This window comes from Vicugna pacos, chromosome 6, assembly GCF_048564905.1.
Source record: "Vicugna pacos chromosome 6, VicPac4, whole genome shotgun sequence".
NCBI lineage: Eukaryota > Metazoa > Chordata > Mammalia > Artiodactyla > Camelidae > Vicugna > Vicugna pacos.
The window spans coordinates 13,367,485-13,384,155 of NC_132992.1; the positions used below are offsets into that span (position 1 = coordinate 13,367,485).

The following is a 16,671-nucleotide window of genomic DNA, read 5'->3' on the forward strand; positions in this document are numbered from 1 at the left end:
AGGATGATCATTGTGGCAGAAGACTGACTTCTGGTGTCAGCTTGTGCTGAACACAGGAGAAGGGAGATAGATGTCAGAGCTAAGGAAGGAGACAACTGGCCCATGGAAAACACAGACTTTTTCTAAGGGAGAAGCCTAGGTGTAAGGGATTGATACCACGGAAGTGAAGTGTGCTTTGCTGTTGGACCTCAGAAGTGCTCATCCCAGTCTGCTTTGCGTCAGTTATTATGTACTTAGGGCTTGACTTGTAGGTTGTGAATTTCTAGAGGTCAGGAACCTGTGTTTTTTCATCTTTCATTTAGTAGCAATTTTAATAAATATCTGTTGAATTAATATATTCTTTCCTCAGGGAATCTATAATATGAATGGACAAGGGATTTATTTCAAAGATGAAGCAGAGAACAGAATTTGGTAAATGACCAATTGTGTGATTCAGACTCGTATTTAAGTATATGTCTTCAGAATTGATACATGCATTATTAAGATTTACGTTTGGCTGGAAAGAAACAGAAATCTGTCAGATAGTATATTAGTTTTCTAGGGCTGCCATAACAAAGTACCACAAACTGGAGTGGTACTCAGATAACACAGAAATGTCCTGTCTTACAGTTCCAGAGGTTGGGAGTCTGAAATCAAGGTGTCAGCAAGGTTGGTTCCTTCCGTGGACTCTGAGGAAGAATCTGTTCCATGCCTCTCCCCTAGCTTCTGGTGGTTTGCTCACAGTCTTTGGCATTCCTTGGCTTAGAGAAATCACTTCATCCCTGCCTTTGTTTTCACATGATTCTCTCATGTGCATCTTTCTCCAAATTTCCTTGTTTTCTAAGGATGCCAGTCATATTGGATTAGGTGCCCACCCCAATCCAGTATGACCTCATCCTTACTTAAGTAATTACATCTGCAATGACCTTGTTTCCAAATAAGGTCACATTCTGAGGTCCTGGGGCTTAGGATTTCAATATATGAATTTGGGGATGAGCTCATTTTAACCCGTAACAGATGGGAAAACAGTAGATTTTGTTCTATTTTGCCAATTTGGTACCTTCAGATTTTCATTTAGTCTTTCCTGCTTAATTCACTTAATAGTTGGGATCCACTGTAAATTATGAATCATAAAATAATTGGTTATAAATGACAAGGATTCCACTTATTGTAGTACTGTTTACCTAACAGGATTTATACACAGGTTTTAAGAGTAAAAAGGCCTTCTGATAAGAAAAGCTAACATTTAATGAATGCTCATTGTCTAATGATTTCCATGGGTTATCCCATTTAACTCTCATGTCTACCTCATTAGATTGATATTCTTATTTATCTACATTTTATCAATGAAGATTCCAATATGCAGTTGTAAAGTAACTAGCCTGAGGGCATACAGTAGTAGAGTTGGCATTCAAATCCAGGCTGACTAACTCTAGGGCCTCACCACTGGGTCTATACTGTATCCTTAGTCTTATTATAGCTAGGTAAGGCAGGTATTATTCCCATTTCATGGATGAGGAAAATAAAATTTAAAGTAACTAAGAACTTGCCTGGGTCACCAAACCAACAAATGTATAATACTGGTAAGTGTGTAGTATTTGGAATTTGAGTTTAGATGTTAACCTCCCTAGAGAAATCCTTCCTATGTTTGATTTCAAGCTCCACTTGTGTTTTGTCCCCCAAAATTATTTTTTTAATTGAAATATAGCCAGTTACAACTGGACAGCAGTATATAAATCAATGATGTTAGAACACTCCTTCACACTATACACAAAAATAAACTCAAAATGGCTTAAAGACTTAAATATAAGACAAGACACGATAAATCTCCTAGAAGAAAACATAGGCAAAACATTCTCTGACATAAATCTTAGCAATGTTCTCCTAGAGCAGTCTACCCAGGTAATGGAAATACAAGCAAAAATTAGCAAATGGGACCTAATTAAACTTACAAGCTTTTGCACAGCAAAGGAAACCACAAGCAAAACAAAATGACAACCTGTGGAATAGGAGAAAATATTTGCAAATGATATGACTGACAAAGGTTTAATTTCCAGAATATATAAACAGCTCATACAACTTAATAACAAAAAAAAATCCAATCTAGAAATGGGCAGAAGACCTAAACAAGCAATTCTCAAATGAAGACATACAAATGGCACATGAAAAAATCACAGTGCCAATATCACTAATTATCAGAGAAATGCAAATCAAACCTACAATGATGTATCACCTCACACCAATCAGAATGACCATCATTCAAAAGCCCATGAACGATAAATGCTGGAAAGGCTGTGGAGAAAAAGGGACCTTCCTACACTATTGGTGGTAATATAGTTTGGTGCAGCCATTATGGAAAACAGTATGGAGATTCCTCAAAAAGCTAAAAATAGACTTAACATCTGATCCAGCAATGCCACTCCTGGGCATATATCTGGAGGGAACTCTAATTCAAAAAGATACATGCACCCCAACGTTCAGAGCAGCACTGTATACAGTAGCCAAGACATGGAAGCATCCTCAAACATTCTTGCACTGACTTTATATAACAACCATCACACTGTTGTTGACTCGGGATAAGCCTGTCTCCTTAGACACCTGTGAGCTCCTTGAGGTTTGTAGGTTCTTGTCTGCATCCCTAGAATCTTGCCTAGTCTCTTGCATATGATAGATAGTTAATAGATATTTAATAAATATTTGTTAACTAAATGCATGTAAGTAAAGGCAAAAGGGCCAAAGAAAAGGGGGATCAGTTGAAAACACAAGAAATATGGGTTAATAAAATGAGTAGCTGAGGTGACAGAAGATGGTATTTGGAGTAGTGATTAAAATGTTATCATAGGAAATTAGTATGAATATCATAAAAAAAGCTAAAAATAAGGAAAAGATATAGAATGCTGAAGTGATAAGAGGATGCTCATGTCTAAATTCCTTAATTTTCTTGGTTAATTAGGAGGTTCATCAACTACGAGTGTTTGGGTGCAAGGAACCGTCTGGGTTGGAGTGAGGTTTATGAATGGGTAGAGGAAAAGATTTGATTATTGTAATGGATTAGAGACATGTTTCCCAGTATGATTTGAGGTAGTACACAGCAAACATTCATGTTAACGTACATTTAAAGACAACCTAACTAGTACATCATTCAGCTATAACATTTTGAAGGGAGCTTGGCTTTGATGTTGGTTAGGGGTTAGTTCTGAAATAGTCATGCTCCCCTGAGTAAACCAGGTGGATTTTTATGTTTTATTCAAATATACTTTGAGCAGCCTTTGACTTTTTTTTTTTTTTTACCTTTTCTAAGGAATTATCCTGATTACAATCTGTTGATAAAATAAGACTTTTTGCTTTGGGAGCAACTGCGAGCAGACAGGTTCTGGATGACACGGCTTTGGCTGAGACCAGCTGTGCAGGAACCCTTAGGTCCTCTGGGTTCCTCAGGCTGCTTGCTTCCTTTCCCGGTGGTTGCAGTAGCTCTCGCTCTGCCCTACCCTAACACCCAGATGCTTTCTCTCCAGCTTACATCTATTCCTTGTTCCTTCACAAAGCCCTACTTCATCCTCTCCCAGTTTATTGCCACCTACTAGCTGTGTGACCTTGACCAAGCTACTTATTCTTATCCACAATCTGTTTTTTTCAAATTTATTAAGGTGTAATTTACATACAGTAAGCTACACTCATTTAAAGTGTACAATTTGATGAATTTTAATACTCCAAGCTATTTTAACCTTAACTTAAAAAAACTTAGTAACAAAACTCCCTTTGGGCTCAAGATGACTACATTATCTTCTTTGAGGGAAAGAATCATGAGGTAATCTGTTTGTGTCTCTCACGGTACTTAAGTATAAGTTTTGAAGAAAGTAGGTGGAATTCCTTTCCACTTAAGAAATGGGATTCAGAAGCCACACAATTGTAAGTGGCAGATCTGAGATTTGAACCCAGATCTGTTTTCTCCCAAAGCTAATATACTCTTTTTATTTACTCACAGATGTTTACTTTGGTCAGGAGGTTATTGAAGGAATTCATGGATAGTAATTGAGGACTTTATCTTTTGTAATTTTTGGTTGACTGTCCTCAGTCAAAAAGTTTGAGATTTGTTTTTGTCTTTGAGGCTGAAGAGGCAGAAACTCAGTTTCAGGGCTTGTCCCTGAAGAAAGCTGTTTAGTAAAGTGTAAACAATTCCAGTGTCCAGTAGATACCAGCCACAAAACCGTATTTGCATCATATTAATTATTCTGCTAGCCTCAGACAGGTCAGGGAGATAAAAACAAATTGTTATGGAGAAGAAAACCAGGGTGAGAGGGAGGATGGGGGCTGTAATGGTGTGTTGTCTTTTCTTGTGCTTGCCAGGAAAAGTTGTAATTACAGAGAAAGGGCCAGGAAGGGTTAGCCCAGCTTTTAAAGGCAAAGGAGGGCACGTTGGAGCCTGAATGCCTGAGAGATTTTATTGTTGCTGTTTTACTTGACTTTTTGGTTTTTTGTTATTTATTTATTTATGTATGTATGTATGTATTTATTTATTTATTTATGTATATGTATGTATGTATGAATGTATGAATGTATATATGTATGTATTTTTTAATTTTTAATGAACTACCAACATAAAGAATTTTGCTTGGCTGATCACTAAGACTTTCTGGTGGGGAAATCTGGGTTGTCTTTGTCATGGTGTGCAGGAGGAGAGTTCTTGGAGGGCAGTTTAGAGAGACTTCAGCCACTCTCTACCTGGATTGCTTTGGGCAAGTAATCAGTTTTTCTGAGCCTTCTTTCCTTCATCTGTAGAATGAAGGGGATGATAGTAACCTTCAAGGTTCCCTTTTAGCTGTAACTTAGAGTTGCCAGCGGTACTAAGATGCCTACAGGATACCCAATTCAATTTGGATTTCAGATAAACAGTAAATAATGTTTATAAAGCATATCCCATGCAATAGTCAATTTTTTAGTATAAGCACATCCCAAGTATTGCCCAAGACATACTTATTCTAAAAAAAATCATTGTTTATTTGAAATTCAAACTTAACTGGACATCTTACAATTTTATTTGCTAAATCTGAGCACCCTAATATTACTTAGAGTTGTTTAAAAGATCATCAGAGTGTTTAGAAGTAATAATAATAGCAAATTGTACATTTTCATGGCCAAATGTTCTAGTGTACATCCACATTATTTTTTTTAACATTTTTTATTGATTGATAATCATTTTACAATGTTGTGTCAAATTCCAGTGTTCAGCACAATGTTTCAGTCATTCATGGACATATACACACTCATTGTCACATTTTTTTCTCTGTGATTTATCATAACATTTTGTGTATATTTCCCTGTGCTATACAGACATCCACATTATTTTTGAGAAAAGAAATTGTAGTGACAGTATTCTAAAAGAAAGAGGGGGCAGAATCTCACTGAGAAAGGTATTGCTAGAAAGTGATAATCATATTACCGGTCCACAGTGTAAAATTATAGTGATTCATTTCTCCATTCATTCAGTAAATATTTACTGACTGCCAGTTATGAACAAAGAATTGTGATAAGCATTTTCTGGTTTTCACCTCTTTTTGCATCAATTCTCCAAAGTAGTTATTTTTTCCCATTGCATAGTTGAGAAAACTGAGGATCAAAGAATACCTGCTAGCTATTATGGGAGGAAAAAGGTCAAGATTTACATGACTCCTATTTTATTTTCTTGCCTCTTTCCTTCACAATAAAGTGCATTTTGAATAAAATTGGTGAGACGGTGGTGTGCTGGATACAACCTAATGATCAACCTAGAATCAGACTGCTTATATTTCCATTCATTTGAATGGAACACCAAAAAGGGAACTGGGGGAGTTACCTTCCCAAGAATATAAGTTCTACCAGAACAAGAGGACTCTCTGGTTCCAGGAAAGTCTCATCACCTTTCCTCCAACTCCTCATCAGCAAAATAGGAGTTCAATGCCACATTCTTAAAGTTTCTTCTAGTTTCTAGTGAATTCTCTTACTCCATTTTCAAGAAGTCATGTAAGAATTATTTATTAAATATCCCCTCCTGTGGCAGGCAGTGTGCTTGGGTTCAGGGATCAAACAATGAAGATACACCCATCCTTCACCAGCTCTAATTTACAATTTCCTCATCGGTGATTTAAGAGCCCTTCTAGCTTTGGGAAGTGACCAGGAAGTTCACGTTGTTAGAATATATTGCCCTTTCCTTTTTGCACCTAAAAAAACATTATTTAAAAACTTTTCTTTTTTAAATGGAAGAGTTTGGGAGAACCCAGTTGCTCATGATGAGAGTTTGTGTGACAGTTATTCTGTATCACTAAGAGGTTTATTTCTTAGTTGCAAGTATAGTTTTCCAAACTCTATAATGGTTTGGACTTTTTACAGTTTTAAATTACTTACGTTCCTAGACAAGTTTTACTTAATTCAGTATTCCCCATCCTTTTTAACATGAGCATAGAAAATGATTATCTTTGTACACACACTGGGTTGAGGGTTTCAATTTCTCTCACCCTGCGTGTCAAGTGTTCACAACCCAGTTACGTGCCAAGGCAAATGGCTGGGAAGCTCCTATGTATTTTATGTATATTATAGTCAACAATTGGCTACAGAAAGGAACCACAGAACTCTGTTGTTGGAATCCTGTGTCAATGAAAATGACAACAGGAAGTATTCTGCTCATTCACATCCAGAAGGTGTTCCCTCAATTCAATCTGTAAGGCCATTCATCTGATAAAGATTCTTATATGGAACATCAAGCTGTCATTTGTACTTTTAAAAATCAGTATTAAAAAGGGGAAAATCATAGTGATTTCTTCTTTGTTGTCCATTTTTACTGGCATGTTCCTAGTAATTTTTTTATGATCCTTGGTATTTCTGCAGTGTCAGTTATAACTTCTCCTTTTCATTTGTGATTTTACTCGAACACTTTTTTTTTGTTTGATGAGTCCAACTACAGGTTTATTAATTTTGTTTATCTTTTCAAAGGACCAGCTTAGTTCCATTGATCTTCTGTGTTTTTTTTTTATTTTTGGTCTCTATTTCATTTATTTCTGCTCTGATCTTTGTGATTTCTTTCCTTTGCTAACTTTGTTCTTTGTTCATCTTCTTCTAGTTCCTTGAGGTGTAAGATGAGGTTGTTTATTTGAGATTTTTCTTGTTTCCTGAAGTAGGCTTGTATCACTATAAACTTCCCTCTTAGAACTGCTTTTGATGCATCCCATAGATTTGGAAAGTTGTATTTGGAAAACTTTTTTGATAATTATATAGTCATTTAAACCCTGTAACTAACACGTGAAGATAGTGATTTCATAAAAATTATTGTTTGGGAAGGTACTAAATATAAAAATAGGTCAAATAAAAATTACAATTAAAAGTTCTACAGGTGGAACATGAATATGACAGAAATCATGGCAGCCATACATGAATCTTTGAAGACCAGGAAACATTGATTTTATAGAAAATAGTTACTTTTTAATAGCAAAGTTCAGTTAGGTGAGCTACCATTTCTGGGGAGAGAGAGTCTACAATGTTGTCTTCAAACTATAGCCTGTTGACAACTCTATTCTTGAAAGGTACAGATGGACTTCAGAGTATAAGGTCGCCCACAGGCAGGAGGGGGCGTGGGGCGGGCAGACTACTCCTATCCTTCTCTTCGTTAGCATCAATAATCAAGGATTGGAATCAAAATTATTCTTCTTTAACAAACTAACCCTGGGCGTGGTAATTTCAATGTCTGATGACCACCTCCCTCTCTACCAGATGGAGAAGCAGCCTTCTCCACAGCTCTGGGAGTACACGTTGTTTGAGTGATGATCACTTTCCCAAAATGTATAAATGGTAACTGTGAACACTTCTTCCCATCTGTGTGTGTGCAGGATTCTTTCAACATGAGGGCCTTCCTGCAGGCAGTGGCGCTCTGGGGAAAGAAGGCCCCTTCCCACAGCATCACTGCCATCATGATCACTGATGACCAGCAGATGATTGTGACTGGAAGTCAAGAGGGTCAGCTCTGTCTCTGGAATCTCTCATCTGAACTAAAGGTTAGTGAAAACGATTAATATTGAAGCAGATAGCACTCACATAATACACACAGCTTGCTTCTTCTACCTGCAGGGACAGTGGGAGTTTTGCATGATAGTTGACAATGTGCTTAAGGAAGTAATAAATTGGTGTTCGTTCTGAATTTGGAAAAATAAAGTGTTATATGGTGAATCAAGATCGTATTTGACAATTATGTTATGAATATTGCTAATCTTACCTACCAGCTGAGTGTTATCATCCTTTAAGCTAAGCTGAGTTTGACTATTTTATATCCTGAATTATACATTTAAGTAACGGAACTATAGGCATGTAAGTATAATTCTAAAAATTATAGCTCATTAATCTAAACAAAGGGCACCCTTGAAAACCACTATTAACTAAATGAGTAATATCTTAATTATCTGGGTGTTTCTGTCAGTTTGGCTTTCTCGCTATCCTTTTAATCTCTGCTTGCCTATGATTTTTATAGGTCACATTGAAAAGCTCTAAATCCAGTTTACTATTGTCGTCCTCCTATTTCAGAACCTGACTTCACCTAGGATTTGGTCCATTGATCAGCAATTAATTGTCCTTGTCCCAACTCATAAACATTTAACATATTGGAATAGATACTTGCTTAGCTCTAGTAGCCTCTAGACCCAATTTGAACACTTAAACTAATGACGTGCTTAAAGTATACTGCCCTCATTAAGAAGCCTTTTTAAAGATCAAAGACTATTTTTAGCCTTTAAAGTTTGTCACTTTAAAACCTAAATTAACAATTAATTGTAATTCTATTTTATAGTGTAATTAATTAACATCTCCCATCACTGAACAGTTACACTGTAGGCCTGCCAAGAGCTGCAAGCAGACCAGCTCAGCTCAGTGGTTATGTATATTCCTGAAAGAAGGACTGGGTATTGTTGAAACAGTTGAACTTCGAAACTGGCCTTTGCATTTATTTTCCCTTAGAGTTTAGACTCAGACTCCTAAACGGCTTAAAATATCTTGCTACTTTTTTGAGTGTCAAATTGTAGTGGTTTTTTGTCTGCAGTTGTTGCCTTGTAATATGTAGGTTGCTATAAGCTTAAGAAATTTGGAATCCTGGCATCTGTATCTTTTTATGTTTGTATCATCTTTCTGTATGTTCCTGGTATTTATTCAGAATTTATCCAGCATGTATTTACTGAGTGCATATTGAAAGTTAGGCAGTATGCTAGGTACCTGCATTCAAAGATGAATGAAAAGACCAGGTGCTGGCTGCCCAAGAGGTCACAGTGCAGTAGAGGAAGGACACAGGCTCCACGTGCAGGTAGGTTCTAATACAGGGTGCTCTTCTTAGGGATCAGTCTGTACTGCATCTTCAGTGGGAATAGTTGTTTCATGCTTTTCTTAGGAGCACGTGCTTGGGGCTAGAGCAGTAGAAAGGGAGATGCTACTGGTGTCTAGTGGGTAGGGGCCAGGTATACTGTAAACACTTGGGAGTGCATGTGACAGCCCCTCACAACAAAAAAACTATCCATCCAAAATGCTAATAGGTGCCAATATTGAGAAATCCTCTATTAGAGACATGGGGTGGGGATGGAAATCAGATCGGCAGGGGTGGAAGAAGCAAGAAGAATCATTGAGGAGACTGAATCAGCTTTATATTTTGGTAACTCACTGTGAGGACATCGTGAAAAAGTAACATGAATAAGATATTGATTAGTATGAATGTGGGATTTTCCACATGAGAGTTTTCCCTAAGATTTTCTATGGCTAATCATAGGCCCAGAAACAATGAACATCTCTTATTTTTTGACTCTTGCCCTTACATGACAGTGGGCCAATGGTTAGCAGGGAAAACTCTAGGCTTTCCAAAATTCAGAGCACTTTTAAGTTCTCAAGAAATCCTCTTGTTATATGTAAGAAAGTCAAGTGAGTGGTCCATCATTGATATTTTAGTGCTTGGTAGTTTAATTTCATTTTTGTTTTTAAAATGTATATATAAAGGAATAATTCAGTCAGGGGAAGAAGAAGGGAGTCCTTGAAGACGTGGGCTTGTGAGAGAGGTTACAACTGTGCGGGAGACCGAGGAGCTGTCGGGCATCTTGAGGCTGTGGGCATATCACAGGGGAAGAGAGCAGGAAGGGGAGAAGGACACTGGAAGGAAGAGGGATGTAAAATGAACTGGGAGCTGTTTACGTCCTCTTTGCACTAAATTTGGAAAGCCTCTTCTCCTCTCCAAAACGGTGTAGGTAAGAGAATTTATCAGGTTCTGTGGACTTAAACACTCACTCACCACCAAGTGAAGCAGAAAAAACAAACCTAAGTACACTCATTTATGCAGTCATTAGATAAACTACATAGGTGCTTTTGTTCTAGGCACAGATTCCTCCTTCAGGTTTCTCAAAGTCTGATGGGGGGACAGACGTGTCATTAGGAAGTTGTAAAGCAGTGGGATGCAGTCTGAATTTGACTACTCTATGTATCTCATATGCATAGAGTCATACGACATTTATCCTTTTGCTGCTGGCTTATTTCACCTAACACAGTGTTCTCAAGTTTCATATGTATTGTAGGATATGTCCGAATGTCCTTCCTTTCAAGGCTCAGTAATACTTCATTGTATGTGTATACCACATTTTGTTTATCCATTCATCAGTGGACACTTGGATTGCTTCTGGCTTTTGACTATTGTGATTGGTGCTGCCATGAACGTGGGTGTACAGATCTATGTTTGAGTCCCTGCTTTCACTTCTTTGGGCTGTACCCAGAAGTAGAATTACTGGACTGTATGGTAGCTCTATTTTAAATTCTTTGAGGAACTGTCAAACTGTTTTCTAAGGCGGCTGCACCATTTTATATTCTCGCTAGCAGTGCCCAGAGGTTCCAATTTTTCAACATCTTTACCAACACTTGTTATTTTATATTGCTGTTGTTGTTTTCATAGCCATTCTAATCAGGGTGAAGTGTGCTTTTGAAAGGAAAAGTTTCTGAGGGTGATGCCTGACCTGAGTTCTAAAGGATACACCAAACCTGAACAGGAAAGGCAGGTGGGAGGAGATTCCAGGCAGAATAAGTGCATGTGTGTAAGGCAGGGAACTGGTGAAAGTAGTTGAGTAGATGTGGAACATAAAGGGTAAGTTAGAGGTGACAGGCACATCTGGAGAGGACAGAGTAGACTCAACATGGAATCTGACATGCTGAGGGGTTTACTTTTTTTTTTAACTAGCAAGAACACCACATGCTAATTAAAAGCAGTGACAATATTAAGGGGTTTTGAGGATGTTTTATATGAGATGATATATCAAATATCACTTGATATTAAGGATATATTGAAAAGGAGAGGGAGATGAGATAAGGGAGAGGGACTGTGGGCAGGAGGCTTCTACAGCAATGTAGTCAGGGAAGTTTTTGACTATGAACCAAATCAGTGGCAGTGGGAATGAAGAGGACATGAAACCTGGAATGATGTTAATAAGAGAGAATGGGCGGAACAGAGAAACCAGTTGGATGTCAGGTAAAGCAGCAGGAACAGCTAAAGAAACCTTCCAGATTTGGGGATTGGGTGATGGCTAGGACTGGTGTAATGACAGTATCACTTGCATAATGAATAGAGAAGATTAGAGAGTAGGAATAGGGAAGGAAAGTCAGTGATTTGAGTTCTGTGCATCTTGGAGGTATCCAAGCAATCATTAGGGGTTGGGTACACATCTCAGACTTTCCCTGTCCATGGATGGCAGGGTGCAGAAGAGCCGAGAATAGCCGTCTACCTGTCCTGGGCTGCTCATCCCACATTTAGGTTACCCCTTCTGCTTCCAAGCTCAGGGTCTAACTCCCAAAGCCTTCTAGTTACCCCAGAACTTTGTGAGGTTTACCAGTGAGGAGCTTTTCCAAGTCCCATGCTAGGAACTCCCTCCCTGGGGGCTTCTGGTGTTGATTGCTGGTGTTCATCACACCTCTGAGCATAGAGAAAGGTGAGCTGAACATCCTCTCAGATATATTGATATGCTCTATTTTTCTTCCTGTTTGTATTGGTATGCTCTATTTTTCTTCATGTTTCATACTCATAAGGAAACACAACAATGACAAAATGAGGAAAAGCAATACCGTGAAGAGAAAAAGAATGGAGATCTTGGTCAAATTCTAGCCCTGGTATTTACCAGCTCTGTGGAATTGGGCAAATGACATATTCTTTGAGCCCTAATTTCCTCAGCTATGAAATGGGGGTGAAATCCTGTTCCTAGTTGCACCAGTGCCTGGACTATGGTAGATGTTCATCAAGCTGTGTATTCGTTTCCTTTTTCCACTGTGCTATTAGAAGTACCTAGGGTGGGAGTTGGGGGTACCAAAGCTTCATAGAGGTGGAGCCCATGAATAGAAGTGAAGTTTTCCTGGATTTCATCATGACCGTGACTAGGTGTGACTGTAGAATTTTTGTTGTTGTTATTCTTCACAGAAGTTCTAAAATGTGACAAAATGAGATTATGATGAATTGTCACAGCTTATTCAACTACGTGTAGAGGTTTAGCAGAGTGAGGACTTCATATGAAAGGCAATGATGTTCCGTTCTGATATTTTGTCCATAGTGGATTTTCTCTGGGAGAGGAATATCCTTGATTTGCCCTAACTCACTGTTTAATTTGGCCTGTAATATACAGGATAAGGACTTAAATTCCTAGAGGCATGTATTTCAAAGCGTGATTTTGCAGAAAGATAGTATGTTGTTTTCTGAGACAAAACCTTCTATATTTCCCAGGACTAAGGTAGGGAACTTGGTTTGTAAGTGATTAGAACCAAGTGCAAAACCCTCTTTGTAGTGCTAGGAATTTAGTCTGATAACGTATTTTTAAAGAAATATTTCTGATTAGGATATAACTAAGATGAAGGCAGAGAACAATTATGTTACGAAATAATTTGTTCTTATTGATAGGATTGGGGAATGAGGAATAGACTTCTTCCACACATGAGGTAATGGAAGAATTAGTCCTTGGTGTCATGTTTTAAATTCACATACAGGAGAAAAATACTGGCATTTTAAAGAATAGCCTACTGAAAATTTTATTTTTAATGTAGAAAAGTTCATTTTTACTATTTCTGAGGCAGGAGTTCAAATAAGGTAATGGGTACAGAAAGGGTAATGTTTTCTCTGCGTTATTTTGCAAACTGATTTCTGAATTCTGAAATTTGGACATTAATATGCTACTATCATCTGGCCATGTTTTGTGCATAAGAAACATCAATACTGATATATTTGTGTTCAAAACCTAGATGTTGTAAAACAGGTCTGGCAATCATCTAGGTTTCATGATGAATACAGACCCAAAAACAAACAAACAAAAGATGTTTATATAACACAGTTCCTTTATCTAGAAGTTTGTTATTCTGGGGATTTTGATATGCTAATATATGTTTTTCTGAAACTTATGTACAGCAAAAACATAATATAACAGCATTTCTTAATCGGAATTATGAATGTTATATAATGTCGTGTTCATATTCTTCAACTAAAAATTTATAACTGTTTAAAAACTTACCCTAATCATTTTCAGATTTCGGCCAAAGAACTTCTTTTCGGTCACTCGGCTGCAGTAACGTGTTTGGCGAGAGCGAGAGACTTCTCCAAACAGCCGTTTGTCGTTAGTGCTGCTGAGAACGGGTAGGTGAGAGGTGTGGAAATGTCTGTCTCCCTTCCTTCTTCCTTTTAAAAAGCTCTGATGAGGTACAGAATTCTAGGGATGAAGGAAACTTTAGTGATTAACATATAGGAAATGTTATATATCTTGAATGGTTGAATAAAGTGTGTGACAGTCCCAACGACTGTCATCAGTACAGTGACTCTCAACCTTTTTTTTCTCTTTTTTAATTGAAGTATAGTCAGTTACAATGTGTCAATTTGTGGTGTACAGCACAATGTCCCAGTCATGCATATACGTACACAGATTTGTTGTCACATTCTTTTTCATTAAAGGTTATTACAGGATATTAAATATAGTTCCCTTTGCTATACATAAGAAATTAGTTTTTTAAATCTATTTTTATACATCGTGGCTAACATTTGCAGATCTCAAACTCCCAAATTTATCCCCTCCCATCCTCTTTCTCCTGGTAACCATACGATTATTTACTGTGTCTGCAGGACTCCCAATCTTTAAACATCTCAATACGTATCAGGCTTCGTGGCAGCCTCACTGTATGAAGGATATGGGCACATGCCACCTATTACAAAACTGAAAATGGAGGTCTGGACACTTGTCTTTTTTCATGTAATAACTCTCTTCGAGCTATTAAGCAAACCCATGCAAGTTGTAGAACTATTCAGTAGTTACAGTCTTCATGTTTTACGGTCGTCTGAAATCATTTTTAAATGAACAGAAGAGAGGACTTCATTGTAAGTGGAATGTGGGAGAGAGAAGGGATGTGCAACCATAGTGATATGGGTGCAATCTCATGGAAGGAGGTTTGTTCCAAGGAAATAGGACTTCGTTATAGGAAAAAGCCCCACTGACAAAGAGCTACTATGAACTAGACTCTGCTGATGAGATATTTGCCGAAGTATATTCAGGAATGCGGAATTGATTCAGCATGTGTTTGTGAATGAGGATCGGGTTGCTGGTTGAAACAAATCCCTTCCTTTTTCGTTTTTAACCCCAGGAGAAACTATGTGGCTTTGAATTCTGAGAACCAAAAGAATGAGGAATCAAGTGTCCAACTTGTAGAAACTGAATAGTTAACAAAATGGCTAGTGGAACAGACGTCAAAGAGGTACATATTCCCATAGCTTATAGCAAAGCCGTAATTGTTAGACTGAACTTTGGATGAGGCTAAAATGAAATGTCCTAGAACATTCTCCTTTTTTAACAGTTGCCTAGCTTTCATATGCTGGAGCTGCCAAAAAGCCTGCTACACAGGCTGAGATATTTATTCCCAATCTAGAGAATTTGGAGGATAGTGAATTTTTCTGAGTTGAGAAAATGAATAGCAAAGTGCAAAGTAGACCTGAAAAGTAACTGAGTTCCACCTTGAGGTTTTTGTTCGCAGTGGTCTAGCTCCAAAAAAGAAATTAAGGTTAAGGTACAAATTCTTGATGACAGATGAATTCAGCTGTGTAAGTCTTGTAAATTAACTGTTGAAGAGCCAAGGAGCCTGGTTTGCTCTTCCTTTTCCAAGATGATTTGAATTTTCTAGAACTCTTACTTTTTTGGCGTCTGGCACTTAACACTTCTTAGGCAGCACCTACTCTTTTTTTTTTTAACATTTTTTATTGATTTATAATCATTTTACAATGTTGTGTCAAATTCCAGTGTTCAGCACAATTTTTCAGTCATTCATGGACATATACACACTCATTGTCACATTTTTTTCTCTGTGATTTATCATAACATTTTCTGTATATTTCCCTGTGCTATACAGTGTAATCTTGTTTATCTATTCTACAATTTTGAAAGCACCTACTCTTTTGCTACTGCATAAATAGCAAATCCTATTTCAATCTTCTGAAATTTATTAAATTTATGAGGCATGGCCTATTATTTCCCCAAATAACAATGATTATTTTTAGCTTTGAAGAGTCCCAGGAAGTGACCGTGGGCTTAACATTTCTACCTCCAAGATGATCAGATTCATGCTGATCATGACTTGCTTCCTGACTTAGGTTTTTCATTTTTTTCCCCCAAATTATCACTTAATCTGCAGACATAAACGTAACATTCAGGAATCCCAGTGAATTCCAGGATAAGTGAAGGGACATAAATATCTGGAACCTGATGCTGAAATGATGGAATGCCAAAGAAAAAGGGAAGCTCCCGAAAGTAGTCAGTGAGAGAAAGCAGATTACTTATAAAGAAATGTTAATTAAACTGAAAACTGACTTCTTAACAGTAAAATGAAGATGAAATAACTGAAATATCTTCCAAAAGTTGAGAGGAGATATGTGTCAACTTAGAATTGTATCTCTAGGAAAAATATCTTCCAAAACTTAGGACAAAATAGTAACATTTAAGACGAACACTGAGAGCCTTCACTGCCAACAGACCTGCTGTAAGTTTTGAAATTCTGAGTTATATTTTTCAGTAAGGACAATGATTTCAGAAGGAAGATCTGAGATGGAAGAAGGAATTTTGAACAAACCCAGCAAATTTTACAAAATTTAAACACAGACTATATTACAGTAATGTTTATGTATACCCCCCCCACAGACACACAATCCTAATCACCAAGTGCACATAGTAAATGCAGTTATCAGATTTTGTGTGTTCTGGTGTCCTAGAGGTGGATAAGGATGTTAATTAACTGTAACTTTAAGCTTGATATACATCTTAACATTTCTAGGTTGGCTGCTAAAAGAACAGACAAAAGAAATATGAGAATATAAGAAAGCCTAAGAAAAACAAAAGAAGTAGAATATATAACTTTCAATTTAAAATAGAAAAAAGTGTTTTTAATCCAAAGGGGATGGCAATACATAAGACAAATAGAAAGTGCAAAGTAAGATAATTGAAATAAATCTGAATAAACCAGTAATCTCAATTAATTAAAGGGACTAAGCCCATTAGTTAAATTACAAAGATTGTCAGACAATTTAAAAAACAAAAAACAGTATAAGAATATATAAGAATTAAAAGTAAATGGATGGCTGGGCATATATGCAGAAGGAACCCTACTTCAAAAAGACACCTGCACCCCAGTGTTCATAGCAGCACTATTTAC

At 37.2% G+C, this 16,671-nt stretch overlaps 1 protein-coding gene across 2 annotated transcripts in view; it reads left to right on the plus strand.

Moving 5' to 3' along the window:
* Positions 1–16,671, plus strand: part of WDR72 (WD repeat domain 72) — a 191,326-nt gene that overhangs the window by 8,564 nt on the left and 166,091 nt on the right. For both annotated transcript variants that reach the window (XM_072963917.1, XM_015245018.3), the window contains exons 2-3: positions 7,836–8,000; positions 13,515–13,621. In XM_072963917.1, the coding sequence (XP_072820018.1) occupies positions 7,848–8,000; positions 13,515–13,621 (260 nt within the window). In that variant the 5' untranslated portion in view covers positions 7,836–7,847. The remainder of the gene's footprint in view (positions 1–7,835; positions 8,001–13,514; positions 13,622–16,671) is intronic.